Source organism: Bos mutus, chromosome 21, assembly GCF_027580195.1.
Source record: "Bos mutus isolate GX-2022 chromosome 21, NWIPB_WYAK_1.1, whole genome shotgun sequence".
Lineage (NCBI taxonomy): Eukaryota > Metazoa > Chordata > Mammalia > Artiodactyla > Bovidae > Bos > Bos mutus.
The window spans coordinates 42,433,619-42,450,926 of record NC_091637.1 but is presented as its reverse complement, the minus strand read 5'-3'; the positions used below and the strand labels follow the sequence as shown (position 1 = coordinate 42,450,926).

At 40.2% G+C, this 17,308-nt stretch overlaps 1 protein-coding gene across 1 annotated transcript in view; it reads right to left on the bottom strand.

Annotated features, from left to right (window-relative positions):
- Positions 1-17,088, bottom strand: part of NPAS3 (neuronal PAS domain protein 3) — a 954,908-nt gene extending 937,820 nt beyond the window's left edge. Inside the window, exon 1 of the mRNA XM_070358708.1 lies at positions 16,649-17,088. Within this exon, the coding sequence (XP_070214809.1) occupies positions 16,649-16,698 (50 nt within the window). The 5' untranslated portion in view covers positions 16,699-17,088. The remainder of the gene's footprint in view (positions 1-16,648) is intronic.
- Between the last annotated feature and the right edge of the window lie 220 nt (positions 17,089-17,308).

The following is a 17,308-nucleotide window of genomic DNA, read 5'->3' as shown; positions in this document are numbered from 1 at the left end:
ACCTGCCAATACAGGAGACATGAGTTCGATCCCTGGGTCAAGAAGATTCCCTAGAAAAGGAAATGGAAACCCACTACAGTATGACTTGCCTAGAAAATTCCATGGACAGAGGACTCTGGCATGCTACAGTCCACAGGGCTACAGAGTTGGAATGAGAGACTGAGCATGCACACACACCCTATGTATGTATGTATGTATGTATGTGTATGTGTGTGTATGTGTGTGTATATAGTCACTAAGTCATGTCCGACTTTTTGTGGTACCATGGACTGCAGCATGCCAGGCTTTCCTGTCTTTCACTATCTCCCGGAGTTAGCTCAAATTCACATCCACTGAGTTAGTGATAGCAATAGCAAGGAGAGATAAGAAATTCATGTCCATTGAGTTGGAGATACAACAAGGAGAGATAAGAAAGCCTTCCTCAATGATCAATGCAAATAAACAGAGGAAAATAATAGAATGGGAAAGGACTAGAGATCTCTTCAAGAAAATTAGAGATACCAAGGGAACATTTTGTGCAAAGATGGGCACAAAAAAGGACAGAAATGGTATGGACTTAACAGAAGCAGAAGATATAAAGAAGAGATGGCAAGAATACACAGAAGAACTATACAAAAAAGATCTTCATGACCTGATAACCATGATGGTGTGATCATTCACCTAGACCAGACATCCTGGAATGTGAAGTCAAGTGGGCCTTAGGAAGCATCACTACAAACAAAGCTAGAGGAGGTGATGGAATTCCAGTTGAGCTATTTCAATCCTATGTGCAGATGATACCACCCGTATGGCAGTAAGTGAAAAGGAACTAAAGAGCCTCTTGATGAAAGTGAAAAAGAAGAGTGAAAAAGTTGGTTTAAAACTCAACATGCAGAAAACTAAGATCAAGGCATCCAGTCCCATCACTTCATGGCAAATAGATGGGGGGAAAATGGAAACAGTGAGAGACTTTATTCTGGGGGGCTCCAAAATCACTGCAGATGGTGATTGCAGCCATGAAATTAAAAGACACTTGATCCTTGGAAGAAAAGTTATGACCAACGTAAACAGTGGTCATGTATGGATGTGAGAGTTGGACTGTGAAGAAGGCTGAGCGCTGAAGAATTGATGCTTTTGAACTGTGGTGTTGGAGAAGACTCTTGAGAGTCCCTTGGACTGCAAGGAGATCCAACCAGTCCATTCTGAAGGAGATCAGCCCTGGGATTTCTTTGGAAGGAATGATGCTAAAGCTGAAACTCCAGTACTTTGGCCACCTCATGTGAAGAGCTGACTCATTGGAAAAGAGTCTGATGCTGGGAGGGATTGGGGGCAGGAGGAGAATGGGATGACAGAGGATGAGATGGCTGGATGGCATCGCTGACTCGATGGACGTGAGTCTCAGTGAACTCCGGGAGTTGGTGATGGACAGGGAGGCCTGGCATGCTGTGATTCATGGGGTCGCAAAGAGTCGGACATGACTGAGCGACTGATCTGATATGATCTGAAACAGCATATTAAAAAAGAAAGTAGAGACATTATTTTGCTGACAAAGGTCCATCTAGTCAAAGCTATGGTTTTTCCAGTAGTCATGTATGAATGTGACAGATGGACTATAAAGAAAGCTGAGCACCAAAGAATTGATGCTTTTGAACTGTGGTGTTAAGACTCTTGAGAGTCCCTTGGACTGCAAGGAGATCCAACCACTCCATCCTAAAGGAAATCAGTCCTGAATATTCATTGGAAGGACTGATGCTGAAGCTGAAACTCCAAAACTTTGGCCACCTGATGTGAAGAACTGACTCATTTGAAAAGACTCTGATGCTGGGAAAGATTAAAGGTGGAAGGAGAAGGGGACGACAAGGATGAGATGGTTGGATGGCATCCCCGATTCAATGGACATGCATTTGAGTAAGCTCCAAGAGTTGGTGATGGACAGGGAAGCCTGGTGTGCTGCAGTCCATGGGGTAGCACAGAGTCAGACAAGAATGAGCAACTGAACTGAACTGAGACGGTGATGCCATCCAATCATCTCATCCTCTGCTGCCCTCTTTTCCTTTTTGCCCTCAATCTCTCCCAGCATCAGGGCCTTTTCCAATCAGTTGGCTCTTAGCATCAAGTGTCCAAAATATTGCAGTTTCAGCTTCAGAAGCAGTCCTTTCAATGAATATTCAGGTTGATTTCCTTTAGGATTTACTGTATACCCTAAAAACACTGAACCAGTTTAACTTTACAAGTAAAGAAGAAGAATTAGAAGGAAGATCCTTTGAAAAACAAGGTTAAAATTGTTGCTGTTACCTCACTACAGAAATTTATTCTTTTATAAATGTTTTAGGAACACACAACATTTTCAGGGGTTAGTTATTCCCCTAAGCACTGGCCTGTCCATCAAATATTATATTAACTTCTTTCTTTGTGGTATATCATCTGGTTTTGAAATATTTCCAGAGTTGTTCTACTGTCTTGATTGAATTTAACCAACAAATGTGTTTATCACTGAACACTTCCAGAGTTTTCCTTCAGCATTACACTGAGTCATGTGCATAATGTGTCACTTTAAAATATAACTTAATACCGCCTACTGCTTCCTCTGCAATGCCCCTCTGGACATTCCTGCAATAAGCGTTTCCTTTAAAAGATGTTTTCATAGAAGAAAAATACTTAGGTATGATTCATGGGGTCGCAAAGAGTCGGACACGACTGAGAGACTGATCTGATCTGATCCTATATTTTATTGATTGAAACCTGCTTGACAAGCATCACATTTGATCTGAAAACTTTAGTTTATTTAATAGTTTTCTAAATAAGGAATATATGTAAATATTAACACCATCAGAATAAAAATTCACATAACTTCAACCAATTACTTTGTATCATAAATTCATGTTATTCAAATCATGTAGTCACATAATTTTATAGCAGGAAGGAAATGTTAGCAACTCAATATACAAATGAAGAAACTGAGGCTGTAAATGATTAAAGGATCTATGTAAAAAAGAACTTCCTACAAAGATAACAAAAGACATACCAGTGACCAAGACTTATGCCATTAGCTGCTATTCTATTAGAACTCAACAAGCAAGTAGCCAATAGTAATTCATAAAGTATTGCCCTGACAATCTCGATATATCCATGGGCTCCTGTCTTAAGTACATGTTTATTATCCCTCACCTAGAGCCAGATATCCTGGAATGTGAAATCAAGCGGGCCTTAGGAAGCATCTCTATAAACAAAGCTAAAGGAGGTCATGGAATTCTAGTTGAGTTATTGCAAATCCTAAAAGATGATGCTGTGAAAGTGTTGCACTCAATATGCCAGCAAATCTGGAAAACTCAGCAGTGGCGACAGGACTGGAAAAGGTTAGTTTGCATTCCAATCCCAAAGAAAGGCAATGCCAAAGAATGTTCAAACTATTACACAATTGCACTCATTTCACACACAAGCAAAGTAATGCTCAATATTCTCCAAGCCGGGCTTCAACAGTACGTGAACCATGAACTTCCAGATGTTCAAGCTGGATTTAGAAAAGGCAGAGGAACTAGAGATCAAATTGCCACCATCCACTGGATCACTGAAAAAGCAAGAGAATTCCAGAAAAACATCTACTCCTGCTTTATTGACTACACCAAAGCCTTTGACTGTGTAGATCACAACAAACTGTGGAAAATTCTGAAAAAGATATGAATACCAGACCACCTTACCTGCCTCCTGAAAAATCTGTATGTAGGTCAAGAAGCAACAATTAGAACTGGACATGGAACAACAGACTGATTCCAAATTGGGAAAGGAGTATGTTAAGGCTGTATATTGTCACCCTGATTATTCTTTACCTTACATGCAGAGTACATCATGCGAAATGCCAGGCTGGATGAAGCACAAGCTGGAATCAGCATTGCTGGGGGAAATATCAATAACCTCAGATATGTAGATGACACCACCTGTATGGCAGAAAGTAAAGAAGAACTAAAGAGCCTCTTGATGAATGTGAAAGAGGAGAGTGAAAAAGTTGGTTTAAAACTCAACATGCAGAAAACTAAGATCATGGCATCTGGTCCCATCACTTCATGGCAAATAGATGGGGAAAAAATGGAAACAGTGAGAGACTTTATTTTGGGGGCTCAAAAATCACTGCAGATGGTGAGTGCAGCCATGAAATTAAAAGACACTTACTCTTTGGAAGAAAAGCTATGACCAACCTGTCATATTAAAAAGCAGAGACATTACTTAGCCAACAAAGGTCCGTCTAGTCAAAGCTATGGTTTTTCCAGTAGTCATATGTGGATGTGAGAGTTGGACTATAAAGAAAGCTGAATACTGAGAATTGATGCTTTTGAACTGTGGTGTTAGAGAAGACTCTTGAGAGTCCCTTAGACTGCAAGGAGATCCAACCACTCCATCCTAAAGGAAATCAGTCCTGAATATTCATTGGAAGGACTGATGCTGAAGCTGAAACTCCAATACTTTGGCCACCTAATGTGAAGAACTGACTCATTTGAAAAGACCCTGATGCTGGGAAAGATTGAAGGTGGGAGGAGAAGGGGACAACAGAGGATGAGATGGTTGGATGGCATCACCGACTCGATGGACATGAGTTTGAGTAGGCTCTGGGAGTTGGTGATGGACAGGGAAGCCTGCCATGCTGCAGTCCATGGGGTCACAAAGAGTCGGACATGACTGAGTGACTGAACTGAACTGAATTGAACACTTCTTGCTTTTTGCCTACCCTCTATTGTACACAAAATCTGACATTCCTTGGTACAGCTTGACTTTCAGAACTCTCTGACTGACTTGCACCCTAGCATATCTGAATAGCAGTTTAAATATCCTAGTCTAGAGATGTTATAGAATTCCTTTCATAGTTATCTTTTACAATATACAAAATCACATCAGCTAGAGGATGGTGCTACTGTCATAAAAAGGGCTATGTCCCAAGTCATTTGTTTAAGCTGCTATGCAGCCACATCAATACCTCGCAGAAAAGGGCCTTTGGAAAGTCTTAACATTCTGAAGATAAATACAAAGGTATAACACAGCTCTTTATTTTTTTGCTAAGAATTTTCTATCTTGTTAGTAGTTGTTTGCATCAAATAAGAAGCGACTGCTAAAAGATATACTTAACTTATTATAGCTGTAAGCTTCCCTGTATTAGTAGGAAGAAACCCTTTTTATTTTTACTTTTTTTTTTTTTAGCCATGCTGTGTGGCTTGTGGAATCTTAGTTCCTCAACCAGGGATTGAACCTGGGCCAGTGGCAGTGAAAGCAGAGAGTCCTAACTACTAGACCACCAAGGAATTCCTCTGTTTTATTTTTTAAATGATCCCAATTTCTTGTCCTAAAAACCAAAAATAATGTATGAGATTAAACCCTACGGATGAATCCATGTCCTATAGCAGTATAGGTTATGGGATAATATGCCTTCATAATACCTTCTGCTATCTCTGTTGCTAACTATAACTCTTGCATATATAATTCCATTATACTTTTATAATTCAAGGTTTTGAAATGCTTTTGAACCATTAATATATTTTCCTGGTTAAAATTCTTTGAGATGTTCTTAACAAGAGTCTTAGATAATGAATTTGGGCAAACTCTGGAACAGTCTTTACAGTATTATCATTCTCATTAATTTTCAGAACTACCCACTGTGTTGAGATGATTGTCATGGGCCTAAGACTTCAATTTGGCTAAATATTTTTGCATACATTTCAACATATAAGTAACTACCAGATGTTTAAATGTTAAGTTCATATAGAAGAAATGGTTAAATGTATTTATTTTTATCTTATGATTTTTTTGTAACACTAATTCTCATTTTACTATTTCCTTATGTATTTCACTATTTCCTCAATATTTTGGTCTACAATGGGCCGATAACTCTAAAATCCCTTCAAAGATAAAACAATCCTTTAAAATATTTCAGAATTTACACCATTTACTCATGTAAAATATTTAATATATGTAACATCACTAATTTTTTAAGAGAAACCTTATATAGTGATTCACCTATTACTTTAATAAAATATACAGACTTCATGTAAAGCACAGGATTACACTTTTTTTAAACAGAGTTTTCCATTTATATTCTTATTTGGCTTTAGCAACCTGATATATGATTCTGCCCTAACCTGTCAGAAAAAAGATGGGTAGGAGGCTAAAAACAATATTACTTTTAAGAGAGTTACTGCAGTACACAGTTCTGTACCTTCATCCAGTTTATTCGTTTTTCTTTGCCTCTTTGGTTATCTCTGAAGACTGCTCCTGTTTCCATTGTTTCATCCTTTAGCATTCACATATCAGAGCAATAAGTATTTCATTACTGGTTTATCTGTCCAGAGGCTTGAGAAGCGGTAACAATTAACCCTCCCTTCACAGTGATTGATACAGGCTTTGCTTTCAATTTGTTCCACTACACAGATCATGAAATTCTGAATGCAATCATCCTCATTGACCTACACTTTCAAACACACGGCTACAATGAGACGAAAGTAATTATTAAAAGGAACACAGGACTACTGAGATCTGAAACAAAGTCTTTTTAAAATCTGTTAGATGACCTTCTGGTAAAATTGGCAAAATCTGATGTTAACGAAAATGATAGCTTTGTGTCCCTGTCTGAAAATATTCAATGCAAGCTGATCAATGTATACTGTGGTGATTGTACTGACTGCAGCGTGTACTTTGAAAATACAGAAAGCCATTTTAGAACTGTTACAAAGTAGAGAGAAACTGTCAACACTGTAGCTTAATCTGCCTAATTTTTTTTTAAGGAAAGGAAACTTCCTGCTTTGTGTATAAAGGATCAACATTGACCAAAGCAAAGAATCAGGACTTGAAAAGCAATAGCTTTATTCTATAAGAAGACTTGCATACCTGAATCCTACGTCTTCCCTCTCCTCCTCCCTTTACATGAAGATTCACAGTGAGAAATGAATACATTTTTCACAAAGTCTGAAAAATAGCTTCAAATAAATATTAATCTACTGCAATCGATATATATGAGGAAATGGAGAGGGGCGAATGGGAGAGTAGTGACTACAGAACTATATTAAAACAAGGGTTGCAGTTAAAGAAAATCAGGGTGGAAAGCAAGGCAGCAGGCCTGAGGCTCTAATCACAGAACAGAGTGATGGAGATGAACCAATACTGCATGGATTAGCAATGAATTATTTTGAACCGTAATCATATGCCTGCACAGAAGAGAGGCAAAACTAGCCATTACTCATAAACTGATCTGCTGATTTCTTGAGAGAGGTGGGGGCAGGGGGATGAGAACAAATTCATATGCTAAACTAATTCAGAATAATGAAAACCTAAAGATGCAGTTACACTTCAAGTTACATTCTATTTTTAATATCTACCACATACTACATAATATGCGGTATTTACAGTAGAAACTATAAAGTGCTTGGATTCAAGTAGGATTAATCCAACCATTTCTTCTAAGATTAGGATGTGAGATATTTACACCACTCCATTTTTTCTTGTCCAATAAAACCATTTCTGAATACCCCCAAATATAAAACACTGAAGTATTTCGTTATAAAGAAGAAACAGTACTCAAGGAATTAACTTCCTTTGGATAATGGGAAAAAATCATACCAAATGAAGATTCGATTGTTAGAACTAATTTTGTTAGGAAGAAAAAAAAATCAAAACTGCTGGTAGCAAGAGATTCCTGAGATTCTTATGAACAGACTGTTTAAATGAAGAGCACTTTAATCAGTAGAGGAATCCTCACGTTTCTAATGTCTTGCTGTGCATTCTGCAGGTTATAGTAGCAGCTGGTAGAGGTCATATATCTTTTGTGAGCATCCCAAAAAGGCTCACTGCCAGACTGTTAAATTATGAATAAGCAATGAACAAAAGAATGCAGATACGGTGGTGACAAGATAATCCAAGCAAATTTATCTATGACAAATTTCACAGGATTAACAAATTACATTTACACAGAACAATAAAAATGTGCAAAAAAAAAAAATAAATGATGAGCCTACTTTTCCTTAAAGCATTAGGAAAACAAAAAGTCACAAATCCTCTGCATATATTTAAATTTAACTTGATCTAAAGTAAGACATTTATAATATGTTTAAGATATCTTTGTAACATTTTCCCATTTTAGGTAGATATACACAAACTTCGTATACTGGTTTATATTTCATATATGTTACATTGTAAAGAATATATACACACACACACACACACACACACATATATATGGCTTATATATAAATCATGTATACAAACAGTGAAATCTACAATAAATAAATGTCATCCCATTCATATATATTAATAGAATGGATATGTTTTTAAGAAACAGATTTTGAGAAATTACTTGTGTAATTTGTGTAATTATTTGTGTATTATGTAATTATTTATACTAATTTCAGTTAGTACAATACATATTAGCTACCAAAATATCCTTATTCACTGATGCCTCCATTTTCAAGGACCAGAGAGAGGGGTTCTGAAAACAGTTTCAATCATTCCACTTGCTCCTACCAAAACACTGCAGTCTTTCTGAGTAAAGTGCTTCTTCTGCACGAAGTTTTTAGAACTAGTGCCCTTTTCTGCAGTGTTACAATAGCAGAAAAGAAAATTCACAGTTGCTGGAGGGGATTGATTTCAGCTATATTCATTAAAGATGACCCTTAATCCAATATTAAACTTTTCTTTATAATAAAATTATTTGTATTAATCTTATAAATGAGAAAAGCCCCAGTCTATCAGATAATAAGATATTACTGAAATGACCTGTGAGTCCATAAAGTGTTCTTAAAATGCTATGTGGCACTACTTTCCAAAATATGTGATAAATATTTAAGTTTTAATGTTATAGACAACCTCGGTACCAGAGTCAGAGCCCTTTAATACTGCATTGGCATACTGAGGATAATAAAATAATGTTGTTGTTCAGTCACTAAGTTGCGGCTGACTGTGATCCCATGGACTGCAGCACACCAGGCTTTCTGGTCCTTCACTATCTCCAAGAGTTTGCTCAAATTCATGTTCATTGAGTTGGTGATATAATTTATTGTAAGATGACCTGAATGCTATTTTAAATTTTGTAGCCTATTTTTCACTTATACTTCCTACTGTCTGTTGCTTTTGATCTTCAATATTTTAGCAAAACATTTCTCTAAATGAGCCCTTGCCAACATCTCACAAGTCAACCTATCCTTTATGTAAACAAGAAATTTTCTTAACGTAAAAGTGAATGTTTAAGTTACACAAGTAAAATACTCAGCTCTTTCAACCACAAATACTCAAGCACTGCTTATCTAGTCCTTTCAAGCCCTGAAATTCCTACATTTTATTCTTTTTTTGAAGAAGCTATTTGGTTGACAGTATTGCATCTAAAAACAGGAAGATAAATGTGGTATGCTTGTCTACTACCTCAAATCTAGCATATGTTCTACAAGGAGCAGTGATTAAAGTCAGATGTTACAAAGTTTCATAATCTTCAGTCACTAAGTTGTGTCCAATTCTTTTGTGATCCCATGGCCTGTAGCCCACCAGGGTCCTCTGTCCATGGGATTTCTCAGGCAAGAATACCGGAGTGTGTTGCCATTTCCTTCTCCAGGGAACATTCCTGACCCAGGAATTGAACCCGCGTTTCCTGCATTGGCAGGCAGATTCTTTACCACTGAGCCACTAGGGAAGCCCTTTCCAAAAGTATAGCTTTTATCAAAGAATAGCTCTTATCAAAGAAATGTTACATACCAGACCAACCCCTGTGATTCCCCCCCCTACCCTGCATTAGAGAAATTAAAATGTTATCAAGACTTTTCCTTTCTTGAATGTCACAAGTGTGTGAACATCCAGGAAGAGAGTGGGGAGCTAAATGATAACTTATCACTTATGTATTTACTGTGGTCCATTTTTAACATGTTTTTAATTAAATGAGTTAATTAATATATGTAAAGCCTTTAGAACAGTACCTGGTACACAGTACTATATAAATGCTTGCTGTCATTATTTTAATGCCAGGTAATTTGGCAACAGGCCAACTTCTACAAACCCTTATACATCTCTAAAGAATATACAGAAACACAGGCAGTAAAGTGTATTATGCTTTACCCATTCAGTGGCAAAACTATCCCAAAATAAAAGTCTCCGCTGTAGTCTTTAAACTGTGACACACGCTGAGGCAAGAATAACAGGAGTGGAAAAGGTCCAGGAATACTTCACAGTCTAAGACCAAAGAAGCCTATGTACATGGCAAACTGATTCTTCAGAAATCATTCAGTGAAAAGTCTGCCCCGAAATATAGATAGCTGTGGAAGGAAGGAAGGAAGGAAGTGAAAGTTGCTCAGTCGTGTCCAACTCTTTGCAACCCTATGGACTATACAGTCCAATGGAATTCTCCAGGCCAGAATATTGGAGTGGGTAGCCTTTCCCTTCTCCAGGGAATCTTCCCAACCCAGGGATCAAACCCAGGTCTCCCACATTGCAGGCGGACTCTTTACCAGCTGAGCCAAAAGGGAAGCCCAAATAGCTGTGGAGCTTGCCCACAAAACTACTGGAATGTTAATGGGTAGAGTGAGAATAATTCATTGATTCTTTCTCTCACTTTATAAACACTGTATTTCTGAACTTCTCCAAACATCTGATGAAGGACCCAGAAGCAGAGATCTAGTTCACTGCTCAGCACACAAGGTCTTTCTGCCGTAAGAGCTCTCTGGCACGGGCTCAGAAATCCCTGACTCTAGAAAATTTGAAAAATGCAGGGCCCCTCCACATTGCAGTTAAGGTACTACATTTCTACAAAGACAAACCTGATTTCAATCTCTACCACCTTCTTGGGGAACAATATGCCTCTGTTTTCTCATCCATAAATGGGGATATTAGCACTTCCCTTGGAAGGCAGTGGGGAAACCAATGAGAAAATTACTAGGAAATATTTAATATTTGTTTCAAAGGACTTTGAAACAAGTAATGTCCAATAAATCTTTATTATCATATGTGATCATTTTCATTTTAAAATCCCAAAGATCTTTTAAATTTTTTTGCTATTAGTTCATTTACATTATATAACATCTTTTCTTTCTTTCCCCCAAGAACCTCTAATTATTTTACAGTCCTTAGTTACAATATTTTACAAGCAGAATACCTGTCTCCCCAGAACACTAAGCTAACAGAAGTCAAAGGAGATAAGGAGCCTTCTTTACAGGTCCATGAATTCTCTACTTTCTACTCTTCCAGAAAAGGCTGTTTTCTGGCTCTTGATAATATTCCACATATCCAATATATGGACAAGTCTATAACTAAAACAACTGCTCTTACAGGGTGTATTATTCACTACTATCTCCGGTACAAGTCAGGACGGTCCATTGCAGAGGTTCAATAAATAAAGCTGAATGAACAAACCAATCAATAATTATAGTTGAGGCCCACGAGCAGTTTGGACAATGGCAATGTGTGATTTTCACCTTGCCTCTCATGATTTTGTACACGAGACCACAAGTATGCCAATTAATTCATCAAAACATTATGTTTCAGACATGTATACAGACAACTTCAAGTGCTGTTTAATCTTGTCAGTGCCCTAGTAATTTCAGCTATAGTAGCAGTTACTTTCCTCTTACTAAGCCATGCCCTGCTTATGCACTACATTTTGACTAATATCACTGCAAACTATTCTATGTAAGGTTCTACCGAACTTATTAGTGCAAACATCCTATTGACACTAATGGGGCCCAGTGCAGTAAAAATACCATTCAGTTACAGTTGGTTTATTACACTGCCCAATTGTGGGGGGGAGGGGGGGAGTAAGAAAGAAAACAGGCACTATTTACTATAAAAACACTAACATCATTAAATGCAAAGCAAACATAACTGACTTTTCCCATAAATTTGGGAAGTTCTTAGCTAGTCATAGTACAGATTTCAATATTTAAAGTTTTACATATTCCATGTGTACAACTTTGGAAGCATTTAAATTTTTTAATTAATATTTAATCACGTGAACAACTAAAAATTTTAACAGCCTAATCCTTCCACTAGGTATCAGCCTTATCCGTTGTATGCAATTAGGAAATGCTGATAAAACACTTGAAATTAAATTCTAAGCCAAGAGCCATGCAGAATTTTTTTAAAAATTAATTCAAGAGATGAATGCTATAATACAGAAAAAGTAGCCATGTGAACATAACAGGGGAGGGGCCAGCTCTGCTCTCATGTGTGTTTAATTTTCTTTTAGTGAGTGGCATTCTGCATAGGAAAGGGGATCAGTGGAATCGCAGGAAAAATAAGAAAACAAAAATAGACTATCTAAGGGCCATTATTAATAGTAAAGCACTTAAGGACATTTATTAGAAAAAAAATTATCAGAAGTGATTTAGATATCTCTGTGACATAGCCCCTGCAAATACCCTACAAAATATAAAGCTCAACAGCTTAAAAAATAACTCAATAAAAGCTACACTGCCTAAATCTTCCCCCCTCAAAAAAAAAAAAAAAAAGTACTGCTTTACAAAAGCATGTACAGTATAGAAACCCCCTGTCATAGAAAACCTCACCACAGAGCAGCGGACCCTGGACATCAGATCCCATTTCAGACAGATGCAATTTTAACATGCCAGTGGATCCCAAACTAAGATCTAGGCCGGAGCAAAAGAGTTGAGAGGTTTATGGAAATTCTGGCATTCCCATAAAACAGATATATTGCAGGTAGGAGCAACAACTGTGTAGAAGAATTTGGGGCAAAATTCAAACTTCATATTGCCAAAAATACCAGGCTGTTCCAATTTGTACATCAAATTTAAATTGCAATATAATTCTTACCAACTCATTGCTGAACAAGATATTAATTTCCCACAACTTTCAGTCAAATATAAAAGTCGTACTCTTAAGAATATTTTTAAAGACCACAGGGACTAAAACTTTACTCATAATACCACTAGGTGCTTAAAAAAAAAAAAAAAACCTCATGTAACTTTTTTTTTAACCAAAACCATCCAATAATGTTGGATTCAAGTTTGCTCATAACAAATCAAATCTAGTAACAGGCATATTACAGATTTGAAGTAGCTATGTGTCTCTCAATTTATAAATCAGAAATTGGAAATAGGAAAGGATGCTGTAATGTGGGAGGGTCCTACATAATAAAGGTCTTTATAACTCCTGGCTCCTGAGCTATACAATCTAATATCCTCTCCGGTGGTTCTGTGATATGCCCATGCATTACAGTTCTTGTTGACAGTCTGTTGCCTTGGAAATATTTCATTATTTCAGTTTTTCCATTTGTAGACCCTTGGCCTTGTGATATGAAGGCCATCCTATTTCATATTTTCGATTATCATTTAAGCAATCTTGTGGAGCTATTTATATATAAGCAAGTGTTAGACAACATATATCATCATTTATCACTCTGTGTTTAAGCTTACATTGTAGAAAGAAATGCCTTCAAAAAAGTCTCCACCACCACCTTTACTTTTTAAACCAAAAGCCCTGTGCTACTGGAATATGCTTTGCAAACCAGCATGGGCGTATCACATGCTTGACACTTCTAATTTTCTTGGTTTTACATCCACATAGTAGAAAAACTCTGTGGTAGTACTATATAATTTGCAGCCTACTGGAGTTTTTTTTGTTGTTGTTGTTTGGTTTTGTTTTTAATCAAACGAGTTTTAATACACAAGGTTTTCAACTTGTTCTTTCAGGCTCCAAAGAGACACTTTCTGCGTGTATGAGTCAGAGGAATTTAAGGAATACTAAATAATAACATAAGACATTATCAAGAAAAAACTTCTTTTCCCAAAATTTACTCTGTAAACATTATTAGGAGGAAATGACTTTTGTACTGTATTATTAAACTCAGGTCAGATATGTCATAACTAAACAACAAGACAATTCAAAAGGTATTTTTTTTTCTCTACAAGTTTTGATACTGGTATATGTGAAAAACAATAGAGATAGTGTCCATAAAAGCCTTCAAGAAATCAATGATTTGGAAACCATGTTTTAAGTAAATGGGAGGAGGTCACTTAAAGCATGTCCACAGAAAACCATCTTTTGTAAACGTATTTCTGTTCAACTGTTACAGAGAAATCACACTACTAACCAACAAGTTCCAGGCACAAAGTCCACATAAAGGTAAAATGACTACTTAGTTGAGCAAGTAACTATGAAAAACACCCCCTCCTGAACCAACCCTCTGATTTCCCATTTCTCATTACAAAACCAAATCAAGGAACATGTGTAATGTTTACACTTAAAAGTGTTAAGAGCATTTAAAACCCTAATAAGAAAGTGAACCCTCGGGGCACAAAACAACTGTTTGGATAATGGGCCAAGTTTGTGGTTATTACTGTTTGAAACATTTAGTTTATAACTCCTTTCTTCCTTTCCTCTGTATCACTCCTTCTGCCCCTACCTCCTTAGTACTCCTCCCTCTCCCTACAGGTTAAACCTTCTCAGATCCAACCTTTAAAATGACAGCATCCGAGCTGAACAAGAAGATGCTATTAAAGGGCATTAAATTAAATACAGTATATCCTCCTACAACTTCAATCAGAATTTCAGACCAAGTGTTATTTAGTTCAGCTCTCAAGTGGAGCAGAATAACAAATCGCGTACTTTGATTTACCTTCTTCGAATGCCAAATGGAGACAGGTGATAAAGAACGCGCTCATGCACAGGCTATGAAGTTTCCTCTAGAAATTAATTCTATCTTCAAGATTCCTATCTCAGAGAAATTCCCAAAATGGCACACAAATAGGCCTCTGCTGGAGAGATTACTGGGGCCATCCCAGTAAATACATTTACTACCAGAGAACTAGGGAAGAAGGAGGCAAAGAAAAGGAAAGAAGGGAGGAAATCAATTATAAACTTTTGACTTCGAGAAGTATTCATCACCATGTTAAATTCGAAATAATTATTAAAAGCTTTGCACAAATGCTCTGAAAAGCAATTTTTCTACCTGCAAAAGTAAAGTACTTAATATGTGAATTCTCATAAAAACACTTAAGACTAAATGTTCGTTTTAGCTTTATGAGTTGTCAGGTAGTTAATGCTAACCATCTTTAACATCTTTAAAAGCTGAACTGTGTATGATTTACTCCCAGGTACATGATTTATACAGAAATTAGCTAGAGTTTAGAATGAGTCATTTAAGTATCTACTTGAAATTATTTCCTTAATCCTGACAATTCTGCGGTCCCTACTGAATAAAGGAAACAAGCAATAGTGCAAGTGAAGCTTTCTAAGGGAATAGCTTGTTTAAATATCTCCTTAACAACTCGATGGAAACTACAGGTTAATGCTATGTTGTATCAAAAATAAAACTACCCATGTCAAAACAATTAAATCTTGCTACTATGGACTTCCCTCATCTTTTCAAGTTCACTTAAGCCTGTGAGGAAAGTAAACATCGCTGGTTGGGGGCCGGGGGCGGGGGGTGGACACATCTAACCGCATTTGTTTTCCTCAGGAATCAATGGGTAACATTTCATACTTCCCACTGAGCATTTCCTCTTCTGAGACACACAGAGAGATTCACTTTGCTCAAACCAATATGCTATATGCAATTAATGTCATTAACGCTGCCAATTAATAGCAAATAGGAGTCCAAACAAAGTAGGCTGGGTGGACAGCAGGAGGGAAAAACCACGTGGGGCGGAGGGGTGCTTAGTTACTCTGAAATCTAACAATGCCACTCACGTAGGACAGTTAAGGAAATTGTGAAGACAAACTCCCTTTCCCTTTTGGCTTCAGTGTAACTAACTTCAAACAGACATGCTCGGCTGAGCTCCCTGCCTGGATATGCAATTCTCCCCTGGAACTTTTTAAAACACAGATCCGCAAACAGTAACTAACGGGACAGAGATGTTCCAACTGTTGGCACATTTTGGATCTCGCTGTTGGCTGGCTCATTGGGACTGAAGGGTTTTCTTCTTTTTTTCCTCGGGGGTGAGGGGGTGGGGGTGGGGGGCGGTGTGGAAGAAGAGAGTGAATAGGAGGGCAGTGGAGGAGAACAGAGGGCAAAAGCAGGAGACCCACAAGTTGACGAGGCTGGGGGCGGCAGCCCGGGCGGCGGGGAGGCGGCCGCGCGCCTCTCTCCGCCCGGCCCGGCCTAGTGGCTCCGCGCGGAGACAAGCCCCTCCGCGACACCGTCCGGGCCTGGCGCGAGCTCCGCGCTCCCCGCCCCCGGCCTCCTCCTCCTCCTCCTCCTCCTCCCCTGCTCGCCAGCCTGCCCTCCCCCTCCCCAGCCTCATTCCTTCCTAGAGAGCAGCTGCCAAGGGACCTGCGGCGGCCCCGGGGATCCCCCGGCCCCCCCCACCCGCACCGTTGCTCCCCGCCACACGGCAGCCCCTTCGTTTTTGTTTCTCTCTTTTTCTTTTTTCTTTCTTTTTTCTGCTTTTTCTTTTTTTTTTTTTTTTTTTTTTTCTGTCAACGAGTCACTCCATTCGCCGAGCCGAGGAGGTGCGACCGCTCGGAGAGCCTGGCGCCGCCGCCGCCGCCGCCGCCGGAGAGCCCGCTCTCTGCCGCAGCCGCCGCGGGCGGACAATGCGCGCGGGGACCGCGGAGCCGCCTGCCCGCAGACCGGGTTCCCGCGGGCTCGCGGCCCAGGAGGCGGGCTGCGGAGCGGGGCCCGCCACCTCGGCGGAGGCGGCAGCGGCGGCGGCGGGAGCGGCCGCCCCGGCGGCAGGTTCAATAAACAGAAAAGTGTTACCGTTCTCGCCTGGAAGGATCCTGCTGAAAGCTGGGCTTGGTGGGCGCCATCTTCCTGCTATTTTTTTTCCTCTCTTACTTTTTGCCTCTCTCCCCACTCCCGGGGCGGGGGGCGTGGGGAGGGCGGGGGGTGTGCGTGTGCGTGGGGTGGCGGGAGTGAGTGCGGGCGTGCGCTGCGCTCAGCGGCGGCCGGGCGGGCGGCGGCCGTGGCCGTGGCGGCGGCGGCGGCGGCGGCGGCCGTGCTGCTGAGGCGGGGAGGCTACGGAAAAGTAGAGGGGCCGGAGCCTAGCCGGCAGCCGGCCGTCCCCTCGCGCCGCCGGTGCCTCTCGCTGCAGGTCGCCGCCTCCTCCGCCGCCTGCGCCTTCTCCTCCCCCTGCTCTCCGGGCGCCGCCGCCGCCGTCCATGCGTCGCAGAGCCCCCGCGGCCCGGGCCGCTCCGGCTCCCGAGACATGCCCGGCGCGGAGACAGGCGACCGGCGGCGGCGGCGGAGGAGGAGGAGGCGGCGGCGCGGGGGGCGCGGGGGAAGGCGGCCGCGCGGCCCCGCGGGCAGCCCGGCCCAGGGCCCCGCCGCCACCGCCTCAGGGTTCTCGCCCTCGCGCGCCGCCACACCCCCCGCCGTCACCCCCGCCGCCGCCACCCCGAGCCGGCCGGGTGGCAGGTG